At 39.4% G+C, this 15,732-nt stretch overlaps 3 protein-coding genes across 6 annotated transcripts; 1 reads left to right on the top strand and 2 right to left on the bottom strand.

The window, feature by feature from the left end:
* Positions 1–264: 264 nt before the first annotated feature.
* LOC129587452 (sperm-associated antigen 6-like) lies at positions 265–4,917 on the bottom strand. Of its 3 annotated transcripts, XM_055481199.1 has the most exons (11): positions 4,608–4,917; positions 4,412–4,507; positions 3,981–4,147; positions 3,512–3,613; positions 3,160–3,447; positions 2,842–3,015; positions 2,143–2,295; positions 1,623–1,820; positions 1,392–1,508; positions 1,012–1,157; positions 265–819 (listed from the first exon to the last, which is right to left on the bottom strand). In XM_055481199.1, exons 1-11 carry the CDS (start codon positions 4,645–4,647, stop codon positions 657–659), a joined length of 1,644 nt encoding a protein of 547 aa, XP_055337174.1. In that variant the 5' UTR covers positions 4,648–4,917; the 3' UTR covers positions 265–656. The 3 variants fall into 3 exon arrangements, with proteins under 3 accessions (XP_055337174.1, XP_055337175.1, XP_055337176.1); XM_055481200.1 differs by lacking the exon at positions 2,842–3,015; XM_055481201.1 differs by lacking the exons at positions 4,412–4,507; positions 4,608–4,917 and having other exon boundaries at positions 3,992–4,126.
* A 104-nt stretch (positions 4,918–5,021) lies between these two features.
* Positions 5,022–6,543, top strand: LOC129587453 (CDGSH iron-sulfur domain-containing protein 3, mitochondrial-like). Of its 2 annotated transcripts, XM_055481202.1 has the most exons (4): positions 5,022–5,155; positions 5,616–5,720; positions 5,854–6,060; positions 6,173–6,543. In XM_055481202.1, the coding sequence occupies exons 2-4, from the start codon at positions 5,664–5,666 to the stop codon at positions 6,347–6,349; spliced, it is 441 nt and encodes a 146-aa protein (XP_055337177.1). In that variant the 5' UTR covers positions 5,022–5,155; positions 5,616–5,663; the 3' UTR covers positions 6,350–6,543. The 2 variants fall into 2 exon arrangements, with proteins under 2 accessions (XP_055337177.1, XP_055337178.1); XM_055481203.1 differs by lacking the exon at positions 5,022–5,155 and having other exon boundaries at positions 5,311–5,720.
* A 220-nt stretch (positions 6,544–6,763) lies between these two features.
* Positions 6,764–15,077, bottom strand: LOC129587542 (phosphatidylinositol 5-phosphate 4-kinase type-2 alpha-like). The gene is made up of 10 exons (XM_055481337.1): positions 14,646–15,077; positions 12,296–12,477; positions 11,843–11,940; positions 11,106–11,202; positions 10,889–11,032; positions 10,046–10,192; positions 8,737–8,889; positions 8,371–8,614; positions 7,530–7,594; positions 6,764–7,298 (listed from the first exon to the last, which is right to left on the bottom strand). The coding sequence occupies exons 2-10, from the start codon at positions 12,407–12,409 to the stop codon at positions 7,179–7,181; spliced, it is 1,182 nt and encodes a 393-aa protein (XP_055337312.1). The 5' UTR covers positions 12,410–12,477; positions 14,646–15,077; the 3' UTR covers positions 6,764–7,178.
* Positions 15,078–15,732: the final 655 nt, after the last annotated feature.

The raw sequence follows: 15,732 nt of genomic DNA on the forward strand, positions 1-15,732 counted from the left end.
CGTTTCGGTTTTGCATACGTACAGAGTAGTTGTATGTAAGAAAGGCAGATTTCGGTGAACTTTTGCGGCAAACGCTACACAGTGGCAAAGGCCGAGACCCGATTAACTCAGATGGATGCAGATTTTTGCCTTAATCAGCATAGGAAAAAAACAGCACGAAGGCCGATAAGCCCACGGCCAGTGCAATGCTTTCCCGATTCCACATAGATAAATGCGATGAGTACCACGAACTTAGTTTTTTCTGGTGGAGAACGATTTCGCTTTATATCTCGTATAGTGACCGCGACAGAGCGTCTTCGGTATTTCGTAAACAGTAGTGGGACACAGCAAATTGTTAGTTCAACATAATTTAAGCTAAAAAACGCTACCGCCTCCGTGAATTAATCATAAATCACTTCGTGCACACAGGTACTTAAGAATGCAGCATATTTTTGCATTACCGAAGTTTTTTCACCAGTATACGTATAAACACAACAAACTCCGAATCCATATTTTGTATTATATTTTATCCTGACCGATGTGTTCAGTTCCACACAGCTATGCAACGTGTTTTAGATCACGACTCACGAGCACCGATACAGCTGCATGCGGAACTGGGAGATTCGGCACCGTAATGAAACGTATTTTAAAACGTCAGCGTCACAGGTCACACATATTTATGACTTTCCCGAGATCATTTCGATTTTTGATTTGTCCGCTGATATTTCTCTGCCCGCAGCTAAATTAGGATCCTGCAGGTATTTTTCATATTCATTCTTGCTGGGCGCAAATCTGTCCACCTTTTCCAGCAATTGTTCCGCATATCCCGGCGAAAAATACCTACGAGTATATCATAAATTCAGTTTTTTGTATTTACAGTGTCACACAGAATATGTGTAATATCATCATAAAATCAATTCTGGCCAGTCGTCCAAAGTCTCTATGTGCTAAGCAATTTCTTTGTGGCATAATAATAATTCATATAAGGACAGTACAAATATACAAATACTTTTCCATCCGACATTAACTCACTTGACAATGTCCGGTGGGTAGCACGCATTAACCGCCTCAATCGCTTCGTACAAAGCCGAGCCCTTGGTGACATCCAGTTGCTGTATGTACTTCAGGCCTCCACTGACGACAAATGCCCTCCTCGCTTTAGCGTCATGCGGTAAAATCTATAAACTCGTACCAATTGTATGTTGTATATTCACTTGAATTATATTCAACGATAATGTTTGTATTGACAACAGAACACTACGCTTTTCTACCTAAATAGTGCATTGCTTGGTAAATTTATATACACACTATTACACAGTGATGTATCAGCTTAATTATGTGGTGATTTATTTTCTCTCTTCATTGACATAATTCTAATCGTTCTTTCCTTTCCTCATAACCACCAATCTGACCTTTGAGTATTGCGTTATAACGGCATCTTTGAGCACGGCCGGGCCATGCTGTAGCAGCATGTCCAAGCTGGGCAGGTAGATACATTTGTCGATGAGATTCCGCAGTGTCTTGCGTGACTATAAATATTATGTGCACCATGTATTACCAAGGGCAAATTTATATAGTGAATAAGAAAACTGATAAGCGCTCTTATCAGCCTCGACGCTGCATGTGGATAAACAGCTACTGACTTTATTACGTAAGTCTTCGGAAGCGGCAAGGTCATCGCTGGCGAATGCCATTATCTGCGGCAGCATATCGCCGGTGCAGATAGTGTTGGCGTGCTCCGAGCTGTGACCTGCCAGTTGTCCGATAGTCCAGACAGCGGCGGCCTTAACGTAGTCTTCTTCGTCGGGCTCCTTGATAGTGGCTTGTAAACATGGCAGCGCCTGGGGAAAGAGCAATAAAAGTGTGTATTTAAGTCTTACTGATTAGCGATACTGCCTTGCTGTATTATCATAATCATTGAGTTTAAATATCGTACGATTTGCTGTCGCAAAATTTCAATGCCTTAAAAAATTTCGCCATACTATGTAGTATGTACATAGTAACATAGGTACAACGCCATATTTTTTACCGCCGGTAATAACATATTCAGTACAAGTACAAGCCTATACTTTTTTAAGTCCTGGAATTAATTAAACAAAAAACTGTAGGCTGCTAAATTTACGATACACCTAACGCTGTAGTCGTAGTGCGTTTTCAACGAACCTTGGCCACGATGATAGCAGCGGCAATCGTCTCCGAGTGTGCAGCCAGGTAACCGAGAGTCATAAGACCCGGCACACGGGATGGACCACGATGTGTGTTTAGGTATTCCACGGTGGCGCCGATTCCGCCGCTGTTTACTACCATCTGAGCTATCTGCAGAGATATGATGCTTTAAAGTCAATTAATAAAGTGGTAATTAACACGGTATCTGGATTTCCTGTATGCGCAGAATATACGCAGACAAGCAGCAGTTATACGCAGAAATGTTTTTACGTGTTGCAATAATTGTGAAAACTTGTAAGGAAGCAACATGTCACACAAATATCGTGTGTATACGATTTACAACTGTCTGGGATTTTCAAGTTCAGGGCACATGATCTGAGCTCAAAGTTTTTGTTTTCAAACAAATCAATCCATAAGCAGGATATGAAACAAAACTCTAAGGAACAATTCCGTAAAATGAAGGGTAAAATCGCTAGTAAACGTCGTCCACATTTAAAAAATTCAGGAATTGTTAAACCTGTTAACGATTATAAATGTTTTTATACGTTAGTACAATTTCTCGGCATTCCAAATCGAAAAACGGCAACGATTTTGCAAATTTTTAATAACCGCAATTTACATTTTTGTATTTTTGATTCGATACTGTATTATAACCAGAAAATAGTTCATACAAACTATAAAAATGCATCTTATGACCTCTTCACTATATTTGCAGAATTCTCGCAATAGTCCAGCGCAATTTTTTGCCACTGTCTCATCCCGATCATGCATGGACACAAGCATTGTCGGCAGAACATCCGCATCCAGCACAACTTCCGCCAATAATAAAGTGTGTTTACTGATGTGGCTTAAAGTGGCAAAAACGCATCGCTGCAATAAAATGTTTACTAAATATGTCTTATACGGTACAGCAGAATCGCGCGCTATTGTTTCAAGCAATTATAAAAATGCATAATTTTTCCATATTGTACGAAAACGTTTTACTAACATGTAGCGTATTGTACAATCACATACTCTGAGTCGAACATCATCTGCGCCGATCATTTTTGCCAGATACGGTACCGCTCCCGTGTCGACAATCGTCTGTGCTAAATCCGCCGAATGCTTGCAAATGTCGCCGAGAGTGACCACAGCTGCCCGCTTCAGCGATGTTTCTGGTTCACGCAGACAGAAGACGAGAAACGGGCCCGCCCCCGCGTCCACAACACTCTGCGCCAGATCGCTGGTGTGCTTGGCAATGCAGCCCAGCGCCTCGGTGGCCTGTTCACGTAGCGCCGCTTCCGGTGCATCCAAACATGTGACCTACAATCTGATTTTGATTGACTTTTTTGACGAACAGCGATAAACAGGAAATGCAATTTAATACCAATCCGGCTGCCCCGCCACCCTCGACAACGGCTTGTGCCAGTTCTGCGCTGTGCTTTGCGATAGATTTCATGATGAAGCAGGCGGCTCTTTTGTAGATCACCTTAAATTTAAACGGCAAAAGGTGAAATTTTCGTAAATAAAACTGATACACGGTTTTGTATCCTGCGGATAGTTAACTAAAATACTAATTATAAGGTCTACTCCATATAATTTAAAAAAGCAAGGGTTCACTTCGCAAACCCTCAGAATTTTTTAAAGAAAATAAAGATTAAGATCGTTTAAGTAGGACATGCAGGCTAAGATGAGCGTCAAAAGGGCGCAATTCGAAGAAATACGAGTAGTATGCCTACAAGTAGTACGAAGTACTGTTAATGCTACGCGCTTGATTATTTAATCCATTAATTAAGTAATAAATCAAATAGTATTTTATCTAAAAAATAAACCAAGCAAATTCTGATGTAACATACACCATTTTTACCAAGTCCATAAATAACTTGGGGTAATATGTCGCCCGTAATGATACCGGTCGCTAAATCTGGACTGTTATCAGCTAAGCGACCAAGAGCCATCGCAGCCATGTACTGAATATTCGGTCGCATGTCCAACAGCAAAGGTCTCAGCAGGGCCATAACACCTACAAATTCAGCGAACATACGAATTCTGTGAATATGTTCGTAATGCACCAGATTGATCGAAATCAATCGAATCGTTTACCCTATGTTTCTAGCAGCTTTTTTACATTATGTTTCTAGCAGAGGCCGCTAACGATTACAAATTTTACCACTATTTTATGGAATTTTCTGCACAAGGATTTTCTAGCAAAAGTTTACAGTATTAAAGTTAAAGTTTAGTTACTTATAAAATATAAATGTTATGTATACCCCGTTTCTCACGTTACCTTCTTGTTGTAAATACTCAATATTTTTTGTCCGCGATGCTAATTCCGATATTGTTTGCACAAATGTGGTTTGTGCACGGTGGTAATCCTCAAAAACTGTAAGTTATAACGAGAATCAATAAGTTAAGGATCCGAACACGGCGCAGCCATATGCAATACACGAGCCATGTATCCACAAAAATTTCGCAATTTTCACCTTGAGCAATCTGACGCTGATTAAGCACTCTTCCATTCATGGTAATAAATAAAGCTTCGCTTAATCAGGAAGAAGGTGCAAATTAATTTAGCGCTGAGCTAAAGCAAAGCAGGGTTCCATAAACACGGGACAGTTTTTTCCGGACTTGCTCGTACAAATCCATCACTTAACTTTTAGGAATTCCGATTTTTTAGCCCCGACAAATTGATATATGATAGTACGCCCTAAACAAGTAATTCACGCCATTGAAATCGCTTGTAACAAAATAAATATCATTTATTTTGAATGCATCCTGGTACAGGTACAGCAAGAAAAGGTCAAACAAGGCTTAACTTAAACGTATCAACTATCTTCATTGTAAAGTTGCTTCTGCCTAGCAACACACAGACTGGTCGGTTTATATGCCCAGTCGGCCCAAATCAGGTTTCTTGTTTAAGTAATAAGAAAGTAAAAACTTTTGCATATGCTTGTAGTATTTCGTACTTAATGTTACCGACTCATGGAAACAAAACAATAAACTCAAAAAACGCGGGATGGAATCAGGGCAGGTAAGGTATCACTTTTGTCAGCATCAGACTATCATGGTCAAGGCATGCAGTGCCGTTAAGACCAAAAGTAACGCTTGCACGTGCGCATGCTGCAGCTGTGCAGCTCGACACAACTGCAACACATTTTTCGAAAAATTTTGTGTTTTACCTGCATTTAAACCTGCACTGCTTGTTTTTTGAGTTTTGTGACTTGTGTCTTATTCTTTATTATTAATTTTTTGAATCCTTTATTGTTTGCGTTGTCTTGTGTTAAATTTTCTAAGCGCTTGTGTGCCCGAATTCTTCAATAATCAAGAAGCAGTACAAAGAAACCGTGTTGAATTTTGTTGTTTGTCGTGTTTGGTTTCTGTTTGAATTTATTGACTGTTGGATTTTGGAGTAGCTTCTTGAAAATATTCGTTTTTCGAGTTCTGCTGCTCTGCTGGTTTCTTGATCACACTAATTATTGCATCGATATTAGTCCTTATCTGGAAAATATCTGCGGACCGTGGATTGATAGTGTACCGTCATGAACGCCAGTATTTCGTCGCTGTTTCGAGGTCTGCAGCTGTGCAGACCACATCTGGTAAGTAAAAAATATTGAGTAATTTAGTCACCAGCTTTTTTGCTTGCGTTTTCCACCGTTGCCTTGTCCCGGTTGCAGTACGCTGCAAATAATCGCGAAAATTTTTTATTAGTAACAAAAAAATGTTCTCCAGGTCCCTAGTCGGACGTCCGTGCGCTATTACGAATATCTGGAATTTGAGAAAGTCACTAGCAACAATATTCCTAAGGAAGCCGTCATGCAGTCCAAAGGGGCCTATCAGACGGAGAAAGGACGCATTTATGATAAGAAACCCTTTAAATGCTGCCTGGAACCCGGAAAAAAGTATTCATGGTGCTCCTGCGGCTACAGTCACAAACAGGTAGGTCGGCGGACCCGCGGGGATGTCTCATGGGTTCTTCACTACGTTCCTCGGTTTTCATGCCGTTTCTGAGCCACTTAATTATATCTGCACGTGATTTCTGCTGTTGTAGCCCTTTTGTGATGGTGCGCACAAAAAACCCTACATTAACTCCAGTTTACGTCCCGTGAAATTCGTCGCCACGGAAGCCAAAGAAGTATGGTTTTGCAATTGCAAACAGACCAACACGAAACCCTTTTGCGATAAGTCCTGTGATTTACCACTGGTGCAGGAAGCCAGGACGAACTGAATTATTTTTATCGGTGTGGCTCAGGTTGGATATTATGTGTAAAGGCTACAATTTTTTTGATCCGTTTTATTGTTGCATTTATTGGAATTTTTGAATACGTACTTGAATAAAAATGCATTTGTTTCGGTGGTGCTTGCGAGAAAACACAATATATCTCGATTCTCATGGTGAAAAATCACAATAAAATGTAAATCGGAAGCGAATTTTGAATTTGTTCAAACTCATGCATTTAATCGTTTAAACAACAACAAATGAGCACGAAATTTCGGTGTTCTGTTTATGTACTGCAGAAATAATTGAAATTGTAATTATTTCATAGTAATTTTCATCAGATTAATTGATTTCTCTAAACGATTATGTTATAAGTATTTTTTTCTCAGATTCGCGTGCATGAAGACAAGTCAGGGCTTTCAGAACCGTAATAAATTTATTGTGTCATAAGCACTCCAGTTTGCATTCTCAGGATCTGGGTAAAAAAGCACCCATGGTGCGGCTAAAACGATCATTAAAAGCTAATTCATAAGTAAAAATCATAACTTGCATGGATGTACGAACAGCCACAATAACCGTGTCGGCGCTCGTAGCACAAGAAACAAAAAACCAGAGATGCTCCCACTTCGAGTATACAACTCACAACGGAATTAACAGGCATACCGCACTGGAAGTAAAATTCGTCACAAGAGAGAGAGCATAATCTGTATACAACCACATTCTATCAACACAAAAAAACCAATTACAGAGAAAAACCACTTTTTATGTCAATGTGAAAACAATAACTCAGACGTCAACCAACCAACGTCACTTTGTGTCCCTTTTGCACAGTGTTCCTTTATACAATAATATTCTCCATGAAATCCAAAAATCGCTTCGCATACTGATCCGGAGGAATTGTGGAAATCTGAGCATGGGATCCGTGCTTCACTGTCTTGGCGGCTTGTGCAGTGCGTTTCTATATAGACAAAACAAAAAAAGCATTTCTATACAGATAAAATAATATTAAAATTAATATCAATGCAACAGAAATCAATCACAACTATAAAAGCTAATAGGAACTATGCAAACAAAAATCCAAAGCGAAATGTTATCGTTCCACTCAGTGAAAAATTTACTGCACGAACACGAGAAGCTAAGGAACCGCAACTTTTTACCCAAATCACTACACTGCTACCAATACCCATACCTTCATTCCGTAGTGCGTCAATATGTCGATTATGGCCACGAAATATATTGATTTCTTTGGTGCATCTGCAAAGAGATAAATTTAGCGGCAGTCGCACAATAGACCACACCAACCACTACAACAGCCTCAAAGAATAGGCGTAATTGTGCTAAGCCGGAAAAAGAACGCAAGGTCGATATTGCGTATAATCCGGGATCAGTTGCCATCAGCTGATGACAAAGCATCAAATTACGCTGTTCGTGACTAAAGAAAAACCTAAACAATTTCTCCATCCTAAGGAGGGAATACATAATGCCTTTGGCTCTGCAAACCGCATGACGACAATCTGCCTCGTGGAGCACGAAATCAAAAATTACTTCAAAAAGCACATTTGCAGTACCTAGCCTAAAGGCGGAAAATGTTCACCACTTGAATATGTCGCAGCATATTTCAAGCGACCATTAGAAACAATTAAAAATTATGTCAAAAGCATAACGAGATTGCGTCCAACCGGAATGACAACAATCCAGAGAATATCGTACAAATGAGATTAAAGTACCAAAAATAAAGAACCACATGACATTAAACGACAAACTGCATGACATTTTCACATCATATTTACTGGAATTGACGGTAGTGCTTTCAGAAATAACTTTCTTTCTGTTCCGGTTCGCTTATTTCACAATCCTAAACTTTACTACCTTTCAAAAACGATAACTAAACTTTAAAATACCGAACTCCATCAAATCATACAAGAACTGCTTGCAGATCTTTACACTAAGCAAGAATCATTCCACTTTTTCCGCTACCGAAACCAGTATGTCTCTTATGTTGACCGATCATGTTTAAACGGGAAACGTACTGTCAGACGAAGGTATGGAGATGATTTCCACCGGATGTGCAAACAGTGAAGGCGCATTGGGATCCTTATTCTCGGAATTAACAATCCCCGGGCTCTCCGGCGGACTATTATCACTGTTAACGGAGTCAGTCTCGCCGCCGGTCTCCTCGGATTCATCATCCACCCCGGAGGCATTACCACCTTGATCGGCATCATGAACACCCAAGAGAAGTCGGTAGTCCATCAGATTGTTCTTTGATAGGAACTAGAGTTGTCAAACGACACAGAAAACAATTATCAATAGCATGTCGGGTGAACTAGTTAACAAATTGACAGATTTACGACACACAGCATATAGCAGACACCACAGATTGATTATTAACCCACTTCCACGTCACGCCGTATGATCTCCAATAATTCCGCCTTGTTCTCATTGCCAATGTACATTTTGTGACCTTCCGAGACGAAATCGTTGTCCTTGAAGGTGGGAAGTTCTTTGGATTTCTCCTTTTCACTGGCTTCACGCTGGACGGTTGAACCCTAACATCCAAAACATCAACACTAATTAAATATTTTACACAACTACTGATCTTTCAAAAATAAAGTTCTGTGTGATTATCATATGCGCGGAAATATCCCGTTTTTCAGATTGGGCGATGACGGATAGGAAATGGCATTCCATAAAAAACCCCCATCGCTCCTAGTCATTACCCACTGAAGCCAGTTTTTCTACTCGCCGCAAATTACATCTCATCGCTAAGAGAATCGATATTTCGAGACTACTTGATCCGTCGACGTTGTTTCGTAGCAGTAAGTCATCGACGGCTTCACTTTTATTAACGTCGTGTATATAGCGGTTATCGATCACACATGCAGCTCCTGCACTTCCCACATTTCACATAACATCCAGCCCCCGGAGAGAGGAAGAAAAACACTTTCAATACCACAACCAGCACTATACCGATTGCAGATCCTGCTCTACCCATCAAAACCGATCACTGTAACCACTTGGCAATTTGATCGCCTTAACAATTTCCGTTATACGTTGACAGATTAGATCCTCCCTTATTATGCTCTGCTGGTTAAAAACCCCTCGCAACAGACGATTTTAATTACTGCCTTTCAAGATTAAGCGTAAAAAGAGGAAAGGAAACGAAAGATACAGGAAAATAACACCAATCGAATAAAAACCGAAAACGAACGCAACATTTCATTTTACACTGCAAAATGAAAACTTATTATCTCTTTGTAAAGACATACAGATGGTTCTAGTTTTATGCAGACATTTTGCACCAGTTTCCACTACCATCCTAGTTGATAAAAAAACTGTTACAACAACACATAAGTCAAAATTTCAAAAAAGTATAATACAGAACAGCAGTAATATTTCTTTAACAGAACTAGCAATCGACCGATTTACAGCGGAACAAACAAAAGGCTACCACATCCAGCAAACAGCCTTGCATCACCCCACCCACCCATTAATGACCAACCTAGCCGTGTAAGTAACAATCCCCGAAAATATCCTCCCAGAGTCAGCACGTATCCAATTATCTCTTCCAACCGGCTGTGCATTTTGACAGAAAAATCACACGACTGCCCATTTCCCGTTGTGCACACTTTATAGACCCGTTAATGGTCGCTATATACCCGTCATTTCTCCCCCCAACCAACCCAATAAGCAGCCGCTACTAACCTTCAGATCATATTTCCGATGTACACGCAACGGATGACTGAAAACATTGCGCATCACCACCACATAGCTCTCCTGTTTCTCCACGGTCAATCGATAGGCGCCAAAGTACTGCGGAAGCAGGGTTTTGCTGTGATATTCCACCACATACTGCCGGAAGCACCATGCAAAAAGGGCACAATGTAGATTATATTCCATGCGGAGACATATCAGCTTACCGAAAATCGACAACATATCAATGCGGGGTTGCGATGTAATAAGGGATAATAAAATGTACTGTATGTTATCAATCGTCTATTACGCAATCATAAACAGAGACATCCAAATGTCATCAAGGGGGAAATTTTTAAACAAAATGGTCAACAGGAGGCTTTACAAATGTGCGTGTGCAACTGGAAAATTTCCAAGCCAAGTTTTAGCATAACAAAAATAAAATCGTTAAAAATATTGGAACATTTCGCATGAGGAAAATGCCCTGTATTTAATGCTCCTCTATATGTGTCGTATTACACGCAACATGCACCAAAAGGCAGCACGTATACTCGTACTAAAAATAAATAGTTCATAAAAATGCCTGCGTTATTTTATCGGAACAGTTTGGATATTAGCATTTCGCGTTATTATTATGAGAACAGCTGAGATATTCTTCGGTTTAAAGAACCATTTCTAAACACCTGAGATATTCTGAGCACCAGAACAGCTGAGATATTCTTCATTTAAAAAACCATTTCTAAAAGTTGATTTAACATCCATATTTTTTCTTCACCAGTTACAAAGTGGTTAAAGTAAACCAGGTTAGCAGTAAAAAATATTCAAAAGAGCAAAATTTTGATATAATTTTCGTACCTCATGGTAATGTTTGAGAATATGATGCATCTCTTCCACTTCCTCCCGCGTTAGGGTTTTAATAATGAAACGCTTATCGCCCGTGAGATAGTACGTTGATCCACTATCCTCCTTCATAACCGGCTCAGATCCGGTAAGGGATAGCTGCATACACAAAACGGCAACGGTTACTCGCACAGGAAATCCCATTGACATCCAGGGACGCAGCATACTTTACCATGTATTGGCTGTCCGTGACGCGGAAACGCTCCCGCAAATTACGAAATACCAACGGACAGTATTCCTTAACTTTGAAGTGACTAGGCATGTTATCCCTAAAATCAGATGAGTAAACAATGAAAAACCAAACGCAAAACGCATAACGCAGCACGCATACCACACTACGCAATCACGAATGTATGCATTTTACCACAACATCAAAATTAGCAGAACAAAAGGAACGATTTTCTTCGCAAATTCTCGAATTTAGGCAAGTTTAAAATTAAAATACATTAAAACTTGACCAAAATTCCGGTTATAGTTATACAACCCTAACACTGTTGTAAATACCGACAATAAGTCAGATATCAAAATCTCTCTTAACGGAATGCATTTCTTTCTATTCACGTTGACAATTCAAGATTATCCGCAAAGCGGAAATTTCCAATTATCTGGCCAACATGTACCAGCAGCGCAGGAGGGAATTAAAAGATTTTCTAATTCTAATTTCCATAACGTTAACGGCCACAGCACCATGTGAAACATGGCATAAATGAGAAGGAATGACTTTTGTCAGCCGCAATCTCCCCGGGGACAGTTGACGGACAAGGCAACTTGGTTAAGAAGTAAGTACTTGCCGACTGTACTCTCTACATCCGCATAATCCCCTCTTCGTTGGGGTTCCGACGACAAAATTTATGACTATGCGTGATGGGATTTCGGGCTTCAGACGGGAAACATTACATCCCAACTTACTTGTTAAAGTACTGTCGATCAATCTTGATTTTGTTGTAGGCTTTGAAATCATCCGGCATCAGCATCGGCGGAATATTCACATGGGTCAATTCATTAATCTGCCGCCATTCGACAAACATATACGAAACTGTGTAATAACAACGTCTCGCAGCACCAAATTATGCAAACAGGAACGTAAAAATTTTGCTCGTTAAATTTTAAAGCGAAAAAACATGTTTGCAACTCGTAACAGGCAATCGTAAAAAATGAGAAAATACTGCCTACTCAAAATTCCAGCAAAATAAACAAATGCGTGCAAACATGTGTAGAACATGCGCATAAAATTTCGTCATTAAAATGCAGTTTTAATACGAATAATTTTACTATGCAGCGTGCATCCATACTTATTTAAAGCCAGAAAAACACCGCTTTATAACAGGATATGCTCTTGGATTGAAAAGTTGTCAGACATACCGTGCTATTAATGCCCCACATAAACACGCTGATCAGCGGCTCTTTTGCCCTGAAAAGCTTGACTTTCTGGGATACCGCTTTGATGCGTTTGGATTTGGTTTTGTTTTTCGGCATGATGATGGATTATCCGAGTTTCAGACTGACGATATTCCCACTAATGTTTCGATGTCCGAGAAAGTTAACTGCAATCCAAACAGAAATGCTCAGCTGTAATCAAAATGACATGCATGGGCGATAAGCGTCCATGCTAAAATTTCAACTATGATGATTATGACAGTTAAAATAATCGTTCACGGAGCTCCAGAGATCATCGTTACAGGGGTAAAGTCTTCACTCGGACTTCAGACTAGACGGAAACACGTCGCACAAATCTGACGTAGCGAAGAAAGAAAAGAGCTGTCTGCTCATTTAACTGTACACAGTATGCAATGGTCTGCCGATGAAAATATGTACAAGTGACTGGAAAGTAAACAAAATAATTAACACCCGTTATAGTCATCACTCAACAAAATACAATGTAGAATACGAGTACACATCCATTTGCGTTACTCTAAAAATCAGAGAATAACTACTGCATAAAATACAAGCGCGAAAACTGCAAAAATTCCGAAAATTTTACAATACTTACTACATATAAAAATTTTATCGCAGAAGAAACGACACTTAAGATTAGAAATAATCAATCATCGTCCACAAAAGGGAACCATCGAAAGTTTTTCGGAACCGTTTTGGAATTTTACTTGTTTACCGCAATCATATTAAAAACAGCACTCATACCGCCCGTAAAAATTACTCCGCAGTTGACGAAGTAAATTGAAAACAAGCGCAAATTTCGAGTAGCATTTCCGGTGGTTATATCAATCTAGCAAATAATCAAATATTACAAGGAATTTCATGCTACTCAATAAGAGCCATGAACTTGAATGGAAAACGCTGACATGATCACGATGAGGTGACACAAATACATCACTGAATATGCCTCATAAAAATAAGTACATTTATTACATCGAGAGCAGATGCTGCTCGTAACGAGTACGCTTCCATTAATCAAATAAATTTGCCTCGATCACAAACCGGTCGCACGTCGATTCACTTCACAATATCCAGCACATATTACACAAGTTGTATCGAAATGTCACCCTCGAATTTATCGGACGGTGATAGCATAAATAGAACAGCTCAACCAGACACACAATATATCAGCGCAAAAACCGGTTAAAAGTAATATTTATTAACAGGTTTTGTAACAATTGTTAAGATGTTCGCCCTGGACGACGAGCATTTCATCGAATGCGCCTCATGTTGTTAGCACATCGTTATCAAATTTCAAAATTCTGACAGATGGATGATACTGTTAAAGAAAACTGCGAACACAAAAGTCCGCAATAACCAAAACCGCGATCAAAAATATTTATATGCCGACGTTGCACAATTATGGGTCTATTTTATCATTTGTTCCACTTCCAGAAATTGTACATTTAAACACAGATTTTATTCTATAAGATCATAGAGCATTTCTTATGCAATTGCTCAGTCAACCACCATGGTGCAATGCTGTGCACTTCAGAGCACTGAAATTCTACATATTGGTTGAAATACAGATATGTACCGTTCATACCGTACTACTTACTGTAAATGTAATAATTATGCTAACTCAAAAAGCAAATACCCAGCACTACTTCGACAGGCACTGAAATTCCATTTTCCTTACTCGCAACAAACGTGTTTAATTAATGCCAGAACAAATTACCATATTAATTACTGAAAGGAAGTCTTTTAAAAAAGAATGGGCAAGTCCGCAAGTGCAGACAGATGGGAGATCCGGTAAATCACATCCGCTCAAGACCGCATGATTAGCCCAGTAACGAATACAACTGGTAAGCAAAAACCCACCCAAACATTTGATAACAATCACGAATGATCTCGATTTCAGCTCCCCAAATTCGGAAAAAAAACAGCGATTAACAACACTCCTTAAATTCACAAAAAATGCAATGACTTATTCGAGAACAGAAAATTCTATTTCCTTTCAATTAATTTTATGATGCAGAATTTGTACAGTACATGCGTATTTCAGAATTCAAAGAATTAAGTCCATTATCAGGATCCTCTGCGTAAATGAGTAACACTAACGAAGACCAAAAAACCAAATTCTGTAGACCACAGAATTTAATATACATACGTTAAGCTTTCCTTTTGAAAATAAAACATATTCATATAAGTCAAAGTATAAATAATTTTGATCTACTATTCAGCCAATGCGCGATTGAACAGAATGGACCATTGTGACATTGCTGATTGCACCTAATCATTTATCAAATTTTTAAAACAACAAAAATTAATTACGTACCTGTTCCCGCAGTCCGCTGTAGACAATCCCAGTAGACAAGCAAGTAAACAACGTTAATTACTGCCCAAACATTTCACAGAAATTGGCTATGCCGATGAGTCAATCTTCAAGTTAATCGTAGAAGATACTCTGTAATTCGAGAAACGAAAAGCAGAGCTGCAGAAGCACTGAGAAGCTTCAGCAAGATAATTTTTCCATGTCACCCAGCTTCCAGCACTGGCTCGGTCGACGGAACTACTCAGCGCTGCTGGAAAGTATGTGCAATTTGCCAAGGGAAAACACGCTTCAATACAGCGAAAGAATCCACTGGGAGGAAAGTATACAACGGATCGATAAAAATTGATAGGGAAGCCAGTTTGTCATCTCGTGAAAACTTCGTCTTGCAGGCTGCCACTTGCTGTAGAGCTGCTACAGTCCGAATAATAATATTCTACGTACTACAATCCGAATAATATTCTACGTACGTATTTTGTAAGTACGTGTACGAGTACGAGGCGTGCCAGGTGCTTATGGCGGGCACCCGCCTTGGCGGGTGCAATGAGGCGGGTTTCAGTATCAGTGGCGGGCACCGCGGAATTGCACACTGCACTGAAGCATCAAGTGCGCTGCACTTGCCCAATAGGTAGTGCACTTCTAATTTGCCACGGGCCTTTTCAATTTGAAAAGCTTTTGTGTATTTGCCTTTTTGTTTTCCGTGACTGAACTCGTTATTCTAAAACTGTAAGTCAAAAAAACGAACGTTTTGTAGTCTTTTTGTTTGTTTTAACTGTCCTGCATGTAGGCAGCAGGTTCAATCACCTGACCACCTGAAAACAGAGATGAATGTAAACCTATATGACGTGGATCGCTTTGACACCTTCAGAATTTCGAATGTTTTTTTGTAAAATTGAATACAAAAACCAACGTATCCTGACACCATTCCATATTTTTTCAAGCAGCCGTTATATATGGTTATCTACTTTAAAGCACCAAACAAACCAAAATGATCTTTATATACAAATTAACAGCAAAAATTAAGAATAGTAAGTTACGTAGATAAGAAAAAGTGACCAATTTTAACATAACAATAAGCTTTGCAAATTGGTTT

This window comes from Paramacrobiotus metropolitanus, unplaced genomic scaffold, assembly GCF_019649055.1.
Source record: "Paramacrobiotus metropolitanus isolate TYO unplaced genomic scaffold, Prichtersi_v1.0 Parri_scaffold0000025, whole genome shotgun sequence".
Taxonomy (NCBI): Eukaryota; Metazoa; Tardigrada; class Eutardigrada; order Parachela; family Macrobiotidae; genus Paramacrobiotus; species Paramacrobiotus metropolitanus.